General features: G+C 53.7%; 8 protein-coding genes across 8 annotated transcripts; 4 read left to right on the forward strand and 4 right to left on the reverse strand.

Annotated features, from left to right (window-relative positions):
* Positions 1-42: 42 nt before the first annotated feature.
* J4E93_004652 (uncharacterized protein) lies at positions 43-1,329 on the forward strand (the record flags this gene model as incomplete). The annotated part of the gene is made up of 3 exons (XM_049342579.1): positions 43-689; positions 738-910; positions 959-1,329. 3 exons carry the CDS (start codon positions 43-45, stop codon positions 1,327-1,329), a joined length of 1,191 nt encoding a protein of 396 aa, XP_049200731.1.
* A 520-nt stretch (positions 1,330-1,849) lies between these two features.
* On the forward strand, positions 1,850-3,587 carry J4E93_004653 (uncharacterized protein; the record flags this gene model as incomplete). The annotated part of the gene is made up of 5 exons (XM_049342580.1): positions 1,850-2,583; positions 2,634-2,661; positions 2,750-2,796; positions 2,937-3,514; positions 3,562-3,587. The coding sequence occupies 5 exons, from the start codon at positions 1,850-1,852 to the stop codon at positions 3,585-3,587; spliced, it is 1,413 nt and encodes a 470-aa protein (XP_049200732.1).
* Positions 3,588-3,726: 139 nt separating this feature from the next.
* On the reverse strand, positions 3,727-4,730 carry J4E93_004654 (uncharacterized protein; the record flags this gene model as incomplete). The annotated part of the gene is made up of 3 exons (XM_049342581.1): positions 3,727-4,154; positions 4,229-4,466; positions 4,692-4,730. 3 exons carry the CDS (start codon positions 4,728-4,730, stop codon positions 3,727-3,729), a joined length of 705 nt encoding a protein of 234 aa, XP_049200733.1.
* A 332-nt stretch (positions 4,731-5,062) lies between these two features.
* J4E93_004655 (uncharacterized protein) lies at positions 5,063-5,454 on the forward strand (the record flags this gene model as incomplete). Its single annotated transcript, XM_049342582.1, has 2 exons — positions 5,063-5,110; positions 5,185-5,454. The coding sequence occupies 2 exons, from the start codon at positions 5,063-5,065 to the stop codon at positions 5,452-5,454; spliced, it is 318 nt and encodes a 105-aa protein (XP_049200734.1).
* A 632-nt stretch (positions 5,455-6,086) lies between these two features.
* J4E93_004656 (uncharacterized protein) lies at positions 6,087-7,546 on the reverse strand (the record flags this gene model as incomplete). The annotated part of the gene is made up of 2 exons (XM_049342583.1): positions 6,087-6,240; positions 6,312-7,546. The coding sequence occupies 2 exons, from the start codon at positions 7,544-7,546 to the stop codon at positions 6,087-6,089; spliced, it is 1,389 nt and encodes a 462-aa protein (XP_049200735.1).
* Positions 7,547-8,155: 609 nt separating this feature from the next.
* Positions 8,156-8,874, forward strand: J4E93_004657 (uncharacterized protein; the record flags this gene model as incomplete). Its single annotated transcript, XM_049342584.1, has 3 exons — positions 8,156-8,350; positions 8,400-8,564; positions 8,614-8,874. The coding sequence occupies 3 exons, from the start codon at positions 8,156-8,158 to the stop codon at positions 8,872-8,874; spliced, it is 621 nt and encodes a 206-aa protein (XP_049200736.1).
* A 1,522-nt stretch (positions 8,875-10,396) lies between these two features.
* Positions 10,397-11,672, reverse strand: J4E93_004658 (uncharacterized protein; the record flags this gene model as incomplete). Its single annotated transcript, XM_049342585.1, has 3 exons — positions 10,397-10,452; positions 10,503-11,146; positions 11,203-11,672. 3 exons carry the CDS (start codon positions 11,670-11,672, stop codon positions 10,397-10,399), a joined length of 1,170 nt encoding a protein of 389 aa, XP_049200737.1.
* A 716-nt stretch (positions 11,673-12,388) lies between these two features.
* Positions 12,389-12,932, reverse strand: J4E93_004659 (uncharacterized protein; the record flags this gene model as incomplete). Its single annotated transcript, XM_049342586.1, has 2 exons — positions 12,389-12,808; positions 12,855-12,932. The coding sequence occupies 2 exons, from the start codon at positions 12,930-12,932 to the stop codon at positions 12,389-12,391; spliced, it is 498 nt and encodes a 165-aa protein (XP_049200738.1).
* Between the last annotated feature and the right edge of the window lie 1,401 nt (positions 12,933-14,333).

A 14,333-nucleotide genomic window follows, 5' to 3' on the forward strand; every position in this document is an offset into this window, starting at 1 on the left:
GCTGGCGATACGTGCCTCTTCTCACATGACCCCTCTGCGCTCATGGCTCGTATGGCTGTATCAGACGTCCAAACTCCACCAATACCCAACTTCCAGATGTCCGATTATGAGTTCCCCACACTCCACTACAACGGCTCGCCCTTAGGCACCCCGTCGATAACCTCTGCCGCCACCTCTTTAGAGCAACTCTACGGTCTGACAGGCGGTGGCCCAACACGCCCTCCACCAGGACTGAGTCCTTTTGCAAACTTCACTCCCGGAGGCGGTAGTCGCCCGCAGTCTAGAACCGGCAGTCGCCAGACCTCGCGTGCCACCACACCTTCGGTGCTCGCAGTGGACGATAACGACGCTTTCCCTAGTCTGGGTTCCGCTGCTGCTGCTAAGACTGGAAAGCGTCACCACGGCAAGCGAGGTGGACATGGCCATCACAAAGATGCTCCAGGACCTAACAATCTTGCAGATGTCGTTCGCATGTCGCCCGTTCCGGCTCCTGCCACTCCGGCTCGCAAGGGATTGAGACCGACTAAGAGCTTCACAGGATCTCGCGAGAACAGTGTGGCTGCCCAGGCGATACCTGCTCCTCAGCACATCCCGTGGTTGGAGACCGGTGAGAAGGGCAATCAGGCTTATCTCAAAGCTCGCGCCGAGGCTTTCAAGCATGGCAGTCTGCGCAACAAGTTTTTGCAGAGGTAAGAGGCATGCCTCGTCCTACGGCATTCACCACTAACATACAACAGTGCTGCTCAAGCTTGGAATCGCAGCGATTCGCGCGCGGCTAAAGCTCTTAGTCTTAGGGGGCAGAGTGAGAACAACCTGATGCGTGAAGCTCACCGTGAAGCTGCTCGTATCCTTTACGAAGATCGCAATAAGGACAGCGACGGCTCGAGAGAGCTGTATGTTGATCTTCATGGTACGTCGAGATAGATTGTGTGTTCATACCAAGACTAACATTACCCAGGTCTACATCCAGATGAGTCGGTTTCGTATCTCGAAGGCATCCTTCTGAAGCACAGCTCCTCTTCGCGTCCCGTCTACGCTATTACAGGAACGGGTCACCACTCCAAGAACGGCAAGGACAAAGTTGGCAAGGCTATTCGCGGCTTCCTAAATGAATGGCGCTATGCCTTCCGCGAATTCTCTGTCCCCGGTGACCGCAACAATGTAGGTGGCATTCTTGGTATCGACCCGAGTAGCTATGACAAGAGTGTGGCGGAACGGCCAAAGGAATCTGAATCCGATGGAGACAGCGCAAAGAAAGACACCAAGATTCGCATCATGAAGAGAGATGATGTAATAGATGCGCCGAAAGGACCGAAGCGTACTGCTTGATCTGATTGAGTGGAAGTGGCGGGTACTCAGTAGGTAGCATGAAATAAGAAAGAGTTTACTTCACTACTCATCCTGTGATCTGGACTTCTTTGAGGGGTTGCGGTAAGTGTAGTGCCGCACCCGTTCAAGAACCTCAGCAGGCGCTGCAATCAACATTGGTATCAAAACGAAAGTCGGCAGAATATTAACTCAATCCAGACTTCCAGGTTACCCACTTCCACAGTCCTCTGCAAGTTGGCATTTGACGTTCTACTTGGATAAAGTGGCCGAGATGTGCCGGCTTGGTGGAGCTCCTCGACTGAGGAAGCCGCGCTCACGTCGTGCCTGCTTCTTACGACCGGACCCACCATGGCGTGACGAATATCGTCTCTCATCTTACGGCGCACACAGCCAGTCATTCTCGTATCCTCGCATGTAGCGATCAGCGTTGCCTACGTTGCCTCCCCGGCAACATTACCTACCCCCATCACCGCATCGTACTAGCTAACAGGTTATCGTCACTGACTCTCATCCCCCGGCAATGGGTCCCCGAAGACCTAGCTCGGCAACAGATGTCGACTCACGTATGCCATTCGCATCGGCGGAGGCACTGCTATGGGGGCCAGAGATGAAACAACAGCACGCCCACCTGCTCACGGAGATGCGAACACTCCAGAAGCATCATGAAGAATACGAAGCCCGCATCAGATCTACCGAGCATGTTGCAGAGGCTGCCGAAGCTGCTACGTCCAGGGTCCGCCACTTGGAGCAACAGCTCGTAGCGATCGAGGCCGAAGATGATGACAAGGCTTTCGAGAAGTGGGCAGCAGGCGAGATGACACGTCTGGGCATCTTCGTCGACACGAACAAGCACGTCAGGCAGAAGCAGATCGAGCTGGACAGTGTTGTGTCTCATGCTGTGGACGATCTCGAAAAGCTCAAACAGGTCCCCAGGGAAATGAAGGATGTTCTTCGACGTCTTGATTTCCTCGAGGCTGGTCGTAATCAAGATGAGCGTCGGATTAAGAGTCTAGAGGAAGAAGTCACCCGGCTTAGATCTACGCGACAGGATCCCAATTCCAAGTCCAACACCGCTGGCCCACAGACCGTTTCCAAGCCTCAACATGGCATGCTGAGATCCATGACACCGTCTCAATTACTCAACGCAGAAACTTCAGAAGCAACAAGTGACACGGACGATGAAGACCTGATACTCATGCCTGGGTTTGCAGGTGAAGAGATTCAGATACCCCGGAGTCCAGAGATGAGAGAGAGGTAAGAGCGGTCTTCGGAACGACCTTTGGTAACGCTAACGACTATTGCAGGGGACTAGTCGATACTTCTGCTTTAGCTGTGCCTCCAGGTCATCCAATGAAGTCAGCAAGACAGAGACTGATGCAAAGGCCTTCGATCCACAACTCTATGTTGCCACATCCTGCAGAGGAACAGAGACAAGTCCGAACACCTGTTCCAAGGCCTATTCAACCAGTACGTGCTGCTCCTGTTGCAACACAGCTGGTCCATCACGACCGCCCGACTCATCCTTCGGTCTCGGCTCCGATTCCAGCCCCAGCCCCAGCCCCAGCTCCAGTGCCGGTTCCTACGCGAAAACCTCGCCCGCGTGCCAGAGTCGCTCCGCCTCCAACGCAGCTGACCGGCAACGCCATTACACGAAAGCGAAAGCAGCCTACGAAGGAGCCCCAGACCCAAAGGCTGACTCGTGCCCAAGCTAAGAGGGTTCAAGAACAGGATGCTGAAGAGAGAAAGCCGCACGTAACAGATAGCGAATCACTCCTCCCACCAACACAGTTGGTCGAACCAGCTCTCTCATCGCGCAAGAAGCAAAAGACTGCCCAGGATCAAGGACCAGGCAATAGCAAGACCAGATCCAGCACAGCGATTCGGCCCACCGGCAGAGCTCCAACAACCACGAAGCGCAGTGTTGCTGTAAATCAAAGCAAAAACACGGCAATTGAACCCACTCAGCTGGTTACGAGAAGTCCTGCCAAGTCGAACGTACCTAAAGCCACCACCTCACCTGCCAAGAGGAGGAACCCCTCATCAGCTTGGCCGAGTGCTTCGAACGAACAGGAGAGAAAGTCGCTCGTTGTCATTCTACGCATTCCACAGAAAGCGACAGGGATTGAACGTAGTGAGGACGATGATATGCAAACCACTGTGGCAGACAGAGCTAAGAAGTCACCTCGTAAAGCAGCAGCAGCGCCACTGTCACGTTTGAAGGCCATTCCTAAGCCTTCGAGCTCGCGCAATACGGGTAGCCGAGTTGAGCTAGCTGTTGGGTCTGGTACTAGAAAAAATCATCTCAGGACGAAACAAGAGGTATCGGAACTCGATGCTTTTGGGTATCCATCGGAAGCGAACGAGCCTCATTGATTGCCCTCGATTAGGGAACTGGCTCTATGTCTCGCTGAACTCGTACAACCCCTCGCGATCCGCAACTGGCACCTCCAAATTTGCCTCCTCGATATCTTTTCCATCCACCTTGAGTCCTGCACGCATAACGTCACCTGTCTTCACTGGGCCTACACCCTTCGGGGTTCCCGTAAGTACGATGTCGCCCTTCTCCAGTGTCATGACCCTGCTAATGTCGCTCAGTTGTCTTGGGATTCGGAAAAGCATCAGCTCAGTGTTGTCGGACTGCTTCATCTCGTTGTTAACTGAGAGCCAAAGGTGTGCTTTCTGTGGGTCTGGGATTCGGTTTTTCGCGATGAAGTTGCTGATGGGCATGAATGTGTCGAAGCCTTTTGCGATAGACCATGGGAGTCCTTTTCTTTTCGCCTCGTCCTGTACGTTACGAGCTGTCATATCGATAGCGAGGATATAGCCTGGGTCGTGAATGTTAGTCGGATGGATCTCGATATACTGTTATGTTTGGCTGGATGTATGGCGTTCCAAGTACCTTCGATAGCATCCATAGCACCCTTAGTATCTTCGGGATGTAGGTCCCTCAATGTCTTTCCCATGATAAGTCCAAGCTCAACTTCATAGTGCATGTTTACACCACGTGGGCGTAGGACTGGGCCAGCGCCCGGCAGCAAAATGGACGATGGTGGCTTCAGGAAGAAGAAGGGCTGCTTAGGCGTAGCGCTCGACAACTCCTTGATGTGGTCTGCATAGTTTCTGCCTATGCACATGACCTGTAACATGTCAGATTGCACAAAGAGCGTCTCTGCCAAAACGTGTTCCTTTCAAGGGTCCCAATCTGAACCTTCATAACACGCATGCCAGAGAGATGGCACATGTCTTCACATAGGATGACAAATGAGCAACTCTACAACTGCAAACCTCACTAGCACACGCTTCCCAGCTCTTGCTCCTTTCCTAACCCGTTAATAACGCGAACACGACATGAAATCACTTACCTTGCGGCAATTTGCCCTGATAGCTTGAATACTCGCCATAACGATAACCAACAAACGTATTCAAGACAATATCCCAAAAGTACGCAGAGATAATTGAAAGCAAAAGTCGCACACCGTCTGCGGCAAAGCACTTAGCCGGCAATTGACGGGGGAGTTTTGATCTGGGCCCCTGCCCGCCACGGGGAGTTGGGAACCGAGATGTGGGGTGAACGTCAGAGCTTCCAGGCCATGCATCCCACTTGCGCTCGCATCGCGACCAAACTATCAGAACCCGCACTTGCTGCATTACACAGCTGTTGCAAAACACGACCAAATAGTTCTCAGGCTTCTCGTCAGCAATCGCAGAGATGGCGCAAACCCAAGGAAACACAATGCAACTCGCGGAGATACTATCTGACCTCGTCTCCCTGCGCGTTTGTGTACGTTACCCTCTTTACACCACGCGCATCTCTCCAACAAACCTGTACTCTTTCTAACACGAACTTATTCACAGGATCCCGCCGCAGCACTCGCCCTCGTATCCGCGCACTCGAACACCTCCACATCAACATCGTCCCGATCTTCTCACGATGCCGCCGCAAAGACACCAATAACAGACCCAACATCGACAACAACGGGGGACGAGGAGCAAGACCCAGAGCTGAAGCGCGCAAAAGACCTGCTGAAATTTCACTACGAGGTCAAGGAGGCGCATAAGAGGGGCGAGTTAGGCAGAGGCCTGGAGGAAGCGAGGAGTTTGGTTAGGAAGGCTGTTGGGGGGTGAAGGACGTTGGAGGAGGGATTGCGATTACACAACTATGAGTGGGAGTATGGAGAAGTGCTGGGAGAAGCCCAGCGCGAGAAGAGGGGACTTGGTGGCGAAGGTTAGGAGCGAGCCATGTCTGGTGTCATGCTCGACAGCGGAGCTTGTGCGCCGGCTATTGAGGAGACGGAATGGATGGAACGTCAAGACGGATGGAGACATTGTGATGTCTACATGAACTTCACTGCATGTCCATAGTAACTTCTTGCGTGGAGTTACGGTATACAAGGAAGGATCTGAACAGGAAACACTAGGTGCATCTTATGTACTGCAGCCTACATCGATATATGGGAAGACTTTGTTGAGGATGCCAGGGAATCGTAGCCGTCTGGGCTACTTTTGTATCAACACAGCAACCTTCTTACACGTGTTGTAATAGGTAAAGAAGAGCGTGTTACGAGAAGTTTGATCTTTATCATGTACGGTATGGAGCAGAGAAGAGACGTTACACGTAAACGAAGACAAGGGTAATGATGACATTGAGTTACGAGTAGCATCTACATAGGAATCGGCTATCAAAGCCAGGTAGAGGGAATTCTTAGGGAGACTTGAAGTTCACCACCACGATCCAAATACCAATCTTCCAGTTCACTTCAAGACCCCGCGGACGCGAGCATGGCATCTGCAATGGCCTTGACATCCTCACCAGCCTTCTTCTTTTGGCGAAGAAGCACCATTATAGGGACGGACTCGGGTGGGGCACGCATCGCCGCGAGTAGCTTGACTTTGTCGCGTTTGCGGGTTTTGCTGGTGAATGTTAGTATGAAAGTAAGGGTAGTGTAGTATAGCGATATCGGAGGAGGAGCTATTGTACTCACGTGGCAGTAGTGGCTACGGAAGGGGCTGGTGCTTCCGTTTCTGCTACAGACGGTGCCGGTTCCGGCGCTGGCGCTTCTGGAGGCTGAGGGGGCAGGTCTTCGGTCTCTGCGGCAGTGTATGCAGGTGCTGCTCCCGGTTCGGGTGCTGCTTCCGTTGGTGCTTCTGGCTCTACTGCCCTAGACACCGGTGCAACCTCAGGTTCAGCAGCCGGTGCTGCCTCGGGCTCTTCCGCGACAGGTGGTGCAGGTGGAGGTTCTGTTGGTGCATCTGGCACTGGTTCAGGAGGTGCTTCTGGTTCGGCTGCACTCTCGACAGGCGCGGGCGTAGGTTCAGGGTCAGCAACTGGCGGTGGAGGCTCTACAGGTGCTGTCTCAACGGGCTCTGTAGCAGGTACCTGCAACGTTGGTTCTGCTTCCGGCTGCGGTTCTGTTGATGTAGCCTCCACGGGTGGTTCAGGTTCGGGCTCTGCAGCTGGTGGCTCTGTTGTCGGCTCCTCGGGTACAGGTTCAGGTTCAGGTTCCGGCTCAGGTGCAGGATCTACCGAACGCTGGACTGGAGCTGGAGCAGCTTCGGCCTCTTCAGCTGGAGGCTGTTCTGCTGGCTCTTCTGGTGCGCCGTCAGGTGTTGGTTCAGCGGCAGGTTCAGACTGCTTTTCTTCAGAAGGCTCCTCTACAGGCTCAGGAGGTTCAGCTGCAGGTTCTACTGGTGGTTGAGCTGGAGTGGGCGCAGCTTCAGGCTCTTCAGCTGGTGGGTCTGCTGCTGGTTCTTCGGGGGCAACTTCAGGTTCTGTATCCGGCTCAGGTGCAGGATCTGCGGGAGGCTGATCCGGGGTAGGCGCAGCTTCAGGCTCAGCTTCAGGCTCAGCTTCAGGCTCAGCTGCAGGCTCTTCCGGGGTAGCTTCAGGTGTCGGTTCAGTAGTACCATCAGTCTGAATTCGAACAGGGCCCTCCTCTGGTGGATTGGGATGAGGGTTGAAATCAAGTTCCGGTGGTTCCGCTGTTGGTGACTCAGTCTCTGCCTCGGGCTCCGAGGGTAGTTCTGGCTCAACGTCCGGCTCAGGTGCAGTTGTATCGGTGTCTTCAGGATATGGGTTAAGAGGCGGGTCGACAGGGACTGGGAGTAATGGTTTGCCATGATGTTTGGGCTTCGCAGGCCTAATGGGACGTTTGGACTTGGTATGCTTCTCAGGTCGCTCCACGGGAGGTACGTCCGTAGCCGCAGCTGATTCCGCCATGACAAGTGAGGGTGGAATTAATGATAGACAAAAGATGCTAAGGAGGAGCTATGAAAAGCAACCAGAGTGGTGAGATGGGACGCGGGAGAGATGGTATGCTGGCCCAGGTAAGTGGATGGTTGTGGCCACATCCTATCTGATCGAGATAGCTTAACTGTAGAACAGAAAGAGAAGTCTTGACCCAAACATCCCGAGCGAGTGACGGCAGGAAGAGATGCGTAAATACAGCAAGTACGTGTTCAGCCTTTCCCAACTTGAACTGCTGAGTTTAGCATGTTGTTCGAAGCCGAATACAGTAGACTCATGACCACAATGGCAAGGCTTTGTATTTCGAGTGTGCTCGCAACGATGCAGTATGTGCCGTGAACCGCCTTCTGCAGTGTCTAAATTCTAGGTGTGGCAGGGAAAGTGTGAGGGCTGAGACGGGTGGACGGGTGACGACAGCGTTAGCGTCGGTCGTACCTGCATGAACGACGTAATTCCCGGAGGTTGCCGCCAAGCCCGCAGATGGGCCCGCCCGAGCTCCAGCTTTCACCGTCGCGAACTCGTCTTCCCGCACACGCGTCACCCCATACCTCTTGCAACTGCACACTATCCTCACTTTTCGAAATGGCGCTTAGCATCGACCAGAAGCGCCTCAAGGCGACAAAGTTCCCGCCCGAATTTGACAAGAAGGTCGACATCGAGAAAGTCAACATCGACCTGATGAAGAAGTGGATTGCTAACAGGATCACCACTATTCTCGGTGACGAAGACGACATTGTGGTCGAGACGTGCTACAATCTGATTGAGCAGAATCAATTCGTCAGTAATCCTCGAGTTGACACAGCGGAATGTTTGCTGACCGTTACAGCCCAAAATCAAGGAAATCCAGATTCAGCTCACGGGCTTCCTGAACAAGGACACCGCACCTTTCTGCAAAGAGCTATGGGATCTCATGCTGAGTGCGCAGGATAGTCCTATGGGCGTCCCCCGAGAATTGCTCGAAGCGAAGAAAGCCGAATTGCAACAGGAGCAGGTAAGTTAGTTCAGAGGCTTGCTCATCTACCATCGCTGACAACCCGTAGCTTTCTAAAGCCGCTGCCGATGCTCGTCGTGCCGAAGAACAAGCGCAGAACGCCATGATTGACTCGTTCCGTCAAAGCGAGCGTTCGGAACGACCCGAACGCGGCCCCGAACGTGGCCGTGGGGGAGGAGCAGGACGATATCGTGGTAGTGATCGTAGGGGCCGTGGAAGAGACTTCGACAGAGGACTTCCACGTCGCGATCGCGACTCAAGATCACCACCGTATGTCCTACGCGTCTACGCTGAAGATCAAGACCGCTGACATGTGACAGGAGACGAAGACCCTCCCCACCGAATCGCGAGCGCGATGTCTACATACCTGGAGGAGGTCGTGGTCGTGGACGTGGAGGCCGTCGCGACAGATCTCGCGAGCGTCGTCGCTCACCCTCGGGCAGTCGTTCTGCATCTCCACCACCTCGTCGTACACGTCGCTCACCATCGTCAGAACCATCTCGATCTCCACCACCACGACGTCGACCGCGGCGTTCCCCATCAGCTGACCGCTCAAGATCTCCTCCTCGTCGTACGCGTCGTCGGTCTCCTTCCCGTAGCAAGTCTCCACCTGCAAGACGAAGGAGAGACCGGTCTCGGAGCCGGGACAGCAGGAGGCCACCCAGGCCCATTTCGCGATCTAGTTCCCCGCCAGTCAGAAACAAGTCGAGCTCACCAGCACCCAGGCTGCGATCACGTTCACGATCACGAACTCCTCCCCGCCGCCGGCGCCGCTCCCCATCGAGCTCTATGTCTATAAGCCCTGCACGACCGCGGCGGCGCAGACGTTCTACTTCATCTGGGGCTGATTCAAACGGCTCACGTGCCGACATTAAAAAGCGTAAACGATCCGTTAGCTCTAGCAGGTCACGATCTCGCAGCAAAACTGGTAGGGCTAGACGTCGTGTTACTCGCTCACCCACAGAATCACCGGCTCGTGGAGAGGGAACTCCTAAGTCATAGGCTGTCTATAAGCACGCTCTCTGCAGGGCATGCTTAACGGGACCGCGTTCTTCCTATGCAGAAGCGAAGCGGTGCTGGCGGTGCCGTCCTATAAAGAGAGCATACGATCGATACCAGTCCTTGCCGTTTACATCTGAAAAGCAAAGGAAAAGGCGACTATGACCGGTTCAATCGCTGCTTTCCGCTAAATGCTTGAACCATATCCTTGCCCACGCGCCATGGAGGACCTCGAAACATGATGACATGGATGGATAGAGAATGTCTGTACTGCAACTACGCCGGTTAATATTCTGATGGCCATTTGTACTCTACACGGCTTTATATAACGCAACCCTGAGCATTCTTTCAATCTCATAAAGCATTCTTTTCCAATCCCCTTCTATAACATGCCTGACAACAATGCAGTGCATCGTATACATCTTTGCCGCTCTAGTGTTGCAGCATGGGCCGAGTATACAAAATGAGTTACCCACGATAGAAAATGCAGTAGAAATCCGTGCAGTTCGCAGACTCCTCTATGGCATAAAAAGTAACGCCGAATACGTTTCTGTGGCACATGCGGCTTTCGCGTAGATACTGATGTACGGCTTCTTGGTGCGATATATCTCTTAGGCTTCGGTGTGGCGCTGTGGCATAATATTATACGCGTGGAGAGTCGCTCGCGGAGGTACAAGGTCGAGTATGACCTGTGATCCGGTACTTCCCCATGGCCTTGCCATGTGGCCTTCCGTAGCCAGAGCGGAACGTTGGTGCCTTCTGGGGTCATCGGCGTGTGGTGAGGTCTGTAGTCTTTTGCAGAAGTTCAGTCATCAAAACCTCGTTTCGCGGCTTCATCCTTTGCGCCGTTTGCACTGTGCAGCCACGACACTAATGTCGTCAAGTTTTCCTAGAATGATGTCAGCAAAGTACCTCGCCCATACAGATAGCTGTACGCACCTCCTTCAATGGACAAGCCCTCATCAATGGCCTTCTCCATGTACGGACTCTCAGCAAACGGGTCTTGAGCAATCTCTCTCGCAGCATTGACCAGCTGCTGCGCTACAAATTGCATTCCATCGGCATAAGTCTGGTCTTCTGTATCTTTTTCCTTGTCTCCGTTCCACTTCTCCATGCTCTCACAGATGTTCTCTACGATTTCATGTTCCCATAGATTGTCAACTACACCATCCGACATTGCCAGGACGACGTCTTCTTCCTGGATTTCCACGCAATCCATGGCTGCGTTGTTGTCCGGAGTGTCTGGACTATTAGTCCCTAACTGCCGTGGACAATCGAACCAGTGCCACTGCTCTTGCGTTTTGTATATGACTTCCTTGCTACTCGGCCGTATGACGAGGATCTGGGAGTCGCCTAATTGCGTTACGTAGAGCAAGGGGTGGTCGGGTTGCTCGTTATCTGCACCGAGGAGTGCTCCGCAAGCGGTAGTCGTGCCGTGCCATTCGTTGGGCGAGGAGGTCGCTTGCTTTGTGAGTTCGTATGCGGTCTGGAGGTATGTGACGGGGTTTGGAGGTGAGGTGGAGGAGTAGGATGCGCTCTCGATTTCGAGGGACCAGAAATGTGCGATTAGACGGGACCATAGACTGCAGAGTATTGGTTAGCACTTGTACGTCCGAAGACCAGACGGCACGCGACTTACGCGGCATGACCCTTTTCCCTTGTTGCCCATGCGCCCACGCCGTCGTTTGCTGCAATGAAGCTCTCACTGACTAGCACCGCATCGTCCCCGTTTGTGACACCTCTTATCATCTGCCCGTTGACTGTCGGTCGGCGATCACGACTCTTATTGTGCGTACTCAGGGGCTCAGAGAAACTCGTCGAAGGCAGCGACAGGAAAGGCGGAGGAAACGGCCGCGAAGGCCTCTTTGCGAAGAGCGCATATCCAGCCTCGAAGTAGAAAGGCAACTTGGACTTGGGCGGCGCAGCGTTATCAGGCACAGGCGTAGTCGTGCCAGCGCCCGTTTGCGCTTTGGACGCTTGCTGAGAAGACCATCTCGAACGTTGCGGGAAGACGAATACAGGCGACTTTCGTTGTGCTAGTCTCCAGGCTTGTGATAGTTGGTGCTGGAGGAGGGGTCTACTGCGCATGCGAAAGGAAGGTGCGAGCATGCCAGCGATGGGGTATGCAGAGAAAGAAAAAGTTCTGTTGAGGACTTTTGCGTCCAGAAATGTTCAACCCAAAAAACCATGCGGAGCCGTCGCTCTACCTTCCGGTGTGTGGGGAACCCGAGAATGCGGTTTGCGCATGGCGACCATGGATCGGGAATGAGAGGACATGAGTCAGCAGGTGGTATTGCCGTCTACCATGACGTGTGGGGATAGTTGAAGGTTCACCTCGCGCGAGAAACGGCCATGAAAAGATCAAGGATATTTAAAATAGTCGAGTAAGGTTGCACAGACATGATCTACGGGACATGGTCTTGTACGCGTTTCTACCTAGGTAGGTATTAGTGCAGCGTGGACAGGCTAGAGATCGTCACCTTTGGCGCTGTCGCGAGGCCGGTTGGGCCTAGGTACTGCAAACACGTATTTATAATGTTTTCAAAGAGCATGTATCACTTTACCTACTACTCAGGTTTTAATATGTTTTTCTGTAGCTTCTGCCTTAAGCTGTACGGCGCAACGATATGTATATCCAGGTTTCGCGACAGCCTAGAAGCTACTTGTGTCTTATATGACTACCTAGGTACTTTCAAGGATCATTGTCCTTCAAGCCGTGTTGAATTGAGCTTCCATAGCATTGCCATAGGGTATACCAGATAAACGCCTGCCAATGCATCCTGTGAGGTTATTCCATTGCCCATCACTGAGCATCCCAGACCAGCTTATGCCCTCCTCTTCGCAAAGTTCTCCAGATCCGCCCGTGTAGCCACGCCCAGGACGAACTTCCTGCTCGCGTCTGTCACTACCGCAAACTCTTGCTTCCCACTTCCGTCAACTCCGCCAGCGAAGAACTCCTCGAGCTCTTCTAGTGGCGTCTCGGTGGTGATGACCTTGTATCGCCTGCCGCGACGTTGGAACTTGTGCATGGCAGCCTCAACTGGGTCGCTGTCCTTGACTTTGCCCTCTTTGAGGAGTTGCTGGAGATGCGGGATGCTGATGTAGCCGAGTAGGGCGCGGTTCGTTTGCGAGATGACTGTGAGGTGTGTGTAGTCGCGCTCAAGGCCGGACATGAGCGCCCATGATATGGGGTCCGAGGGCTGGATGGACAGCGCAGGTGGGGGGTCAAGGTCTTCTACTGTCGCCTGCGGGTCGTTAGACCTGGCATGCTGGGCAATCGAGGATACATACACCACGGTACTTGTCCGCCCATAGTGCTTGGTAGTCGCTGGTAGAGGTGCCGTTGGCGGTGGGCGCTTCAGCTGCCATTGTTCTGGTGGGAAGATATTGCGGGGATGTTTGTTACGCAACTTTCAGAGGAAAGCTAGGGATGCAGATCGCCGGGTTGTCGATTGCCTTGCGCTAGCAATTGCAGCATGCGCGGACCGGGCTCTAGCGGGTAAGGCTTTTGCAGTGCCTGTGTGTTTCAGAACGTATGACAGACGTTCTAGCCGGCCTGCAAGCACCTGCGTAAGCCTACCCAGGTACGGCCGCAGGTATCCTGATTGCACCCTCGACATTGCCGTCTGATCGTCCCGACTGATGCGCTTTGCATGCTACATCCTTCACGTGTCGGCTTGGTCTTCGTGACCAGATTGGACTCTTAGACTGCGGCTCTTCTTGGGCACACATGGTTTTGCAGCGCTTAATGGTACACGTGATGGGCGGTCCACTAGCGACAACCGCAGGTCTCGCTCGTGGGAGCCGCCCGCCTCGAACACCATCGACACCCTCACACCGCGAGCAAACGGATATCTTGCATTCTTCGTGTGCATATTTTGGATAGCTGCTCTGTACTCTCAATATTTATGTACCGCACGACGACCACACGATGGCACTACCAGCGCACCACTGCCCCTCGATCGCCCACGTAAACCGGTCGGACGAACGACAATCGCATACATCGCACTAGTAACCACATCGGACGAAGGCATTGACGGATATTGAGACCGCATGTCTGGGGCCTTGACGCTGGCCCGGTGCTGGCCCCCGTGCCTTGGCTCTGCGAAAGCCGCTTTGACGAGGCCTCTCGTCGGGGCGCTTTATGTTCGGAGGTCGCGACAACCATCACAATCATAATCATCACATACCACAACAGGGGACATTTTCGTATTGGGTCTCTCGGCATTGCTTCGCACATGTCCCAAAAAAAATGAATGCTGCCGGCGACTGAATTACTCGACGCGATAGAAAGCAAGCCATCTTGTTTCACAGCATTTGCACGATATCGGACCACCAGCCAATGGTCAAATATGGGTCTACACCTGGAAACGATATAGAACCGTGTTACCGCCGTGGGCATTACACAAGAGACGGCAGGTACAGGCTTATCGATAATCACGCGGATACGGGCCACCCCCGTCTCGGGCCATGACAATCCGGGGAAGCCTTCACCTAGACGGGGACCATTCTCAATCCTGCCTGAAGATACTACTGACCCTGTATCATGTTCTAGGAAATCTGTTATGCGTAACAGATATACATCCCTTGTTCATCCCCAGGTTCTACGAGGTGATCTAGACAGTACGGGAGCATGGCTATTTCTCGGTCCCACATGGCTTCGAATACCGCTGTCGAAGCTCATGATTTTGGTCATCAGCACGTTCATGATTGCGCTCTTATCCCATGCTGGAGTTGGCTACAGATCCTCTCCGATGCATACTTTCCCTG

Source organism: Alternaria ventricosa, assembly GCF_023758065.1.
Source record: "Alternaria ventricosa strain BMP 2768 chromosome Unknown scaffold_6, whole genome shotgun sequence".
Classification (NCBI taxonomy): domain Eukaryota; kingdom Fungi; phylum Ascomycota; class Dothideomycetes; order Pleosporales; family Pleosporaceae; genus Alternaria; species Alternaria ventricosa.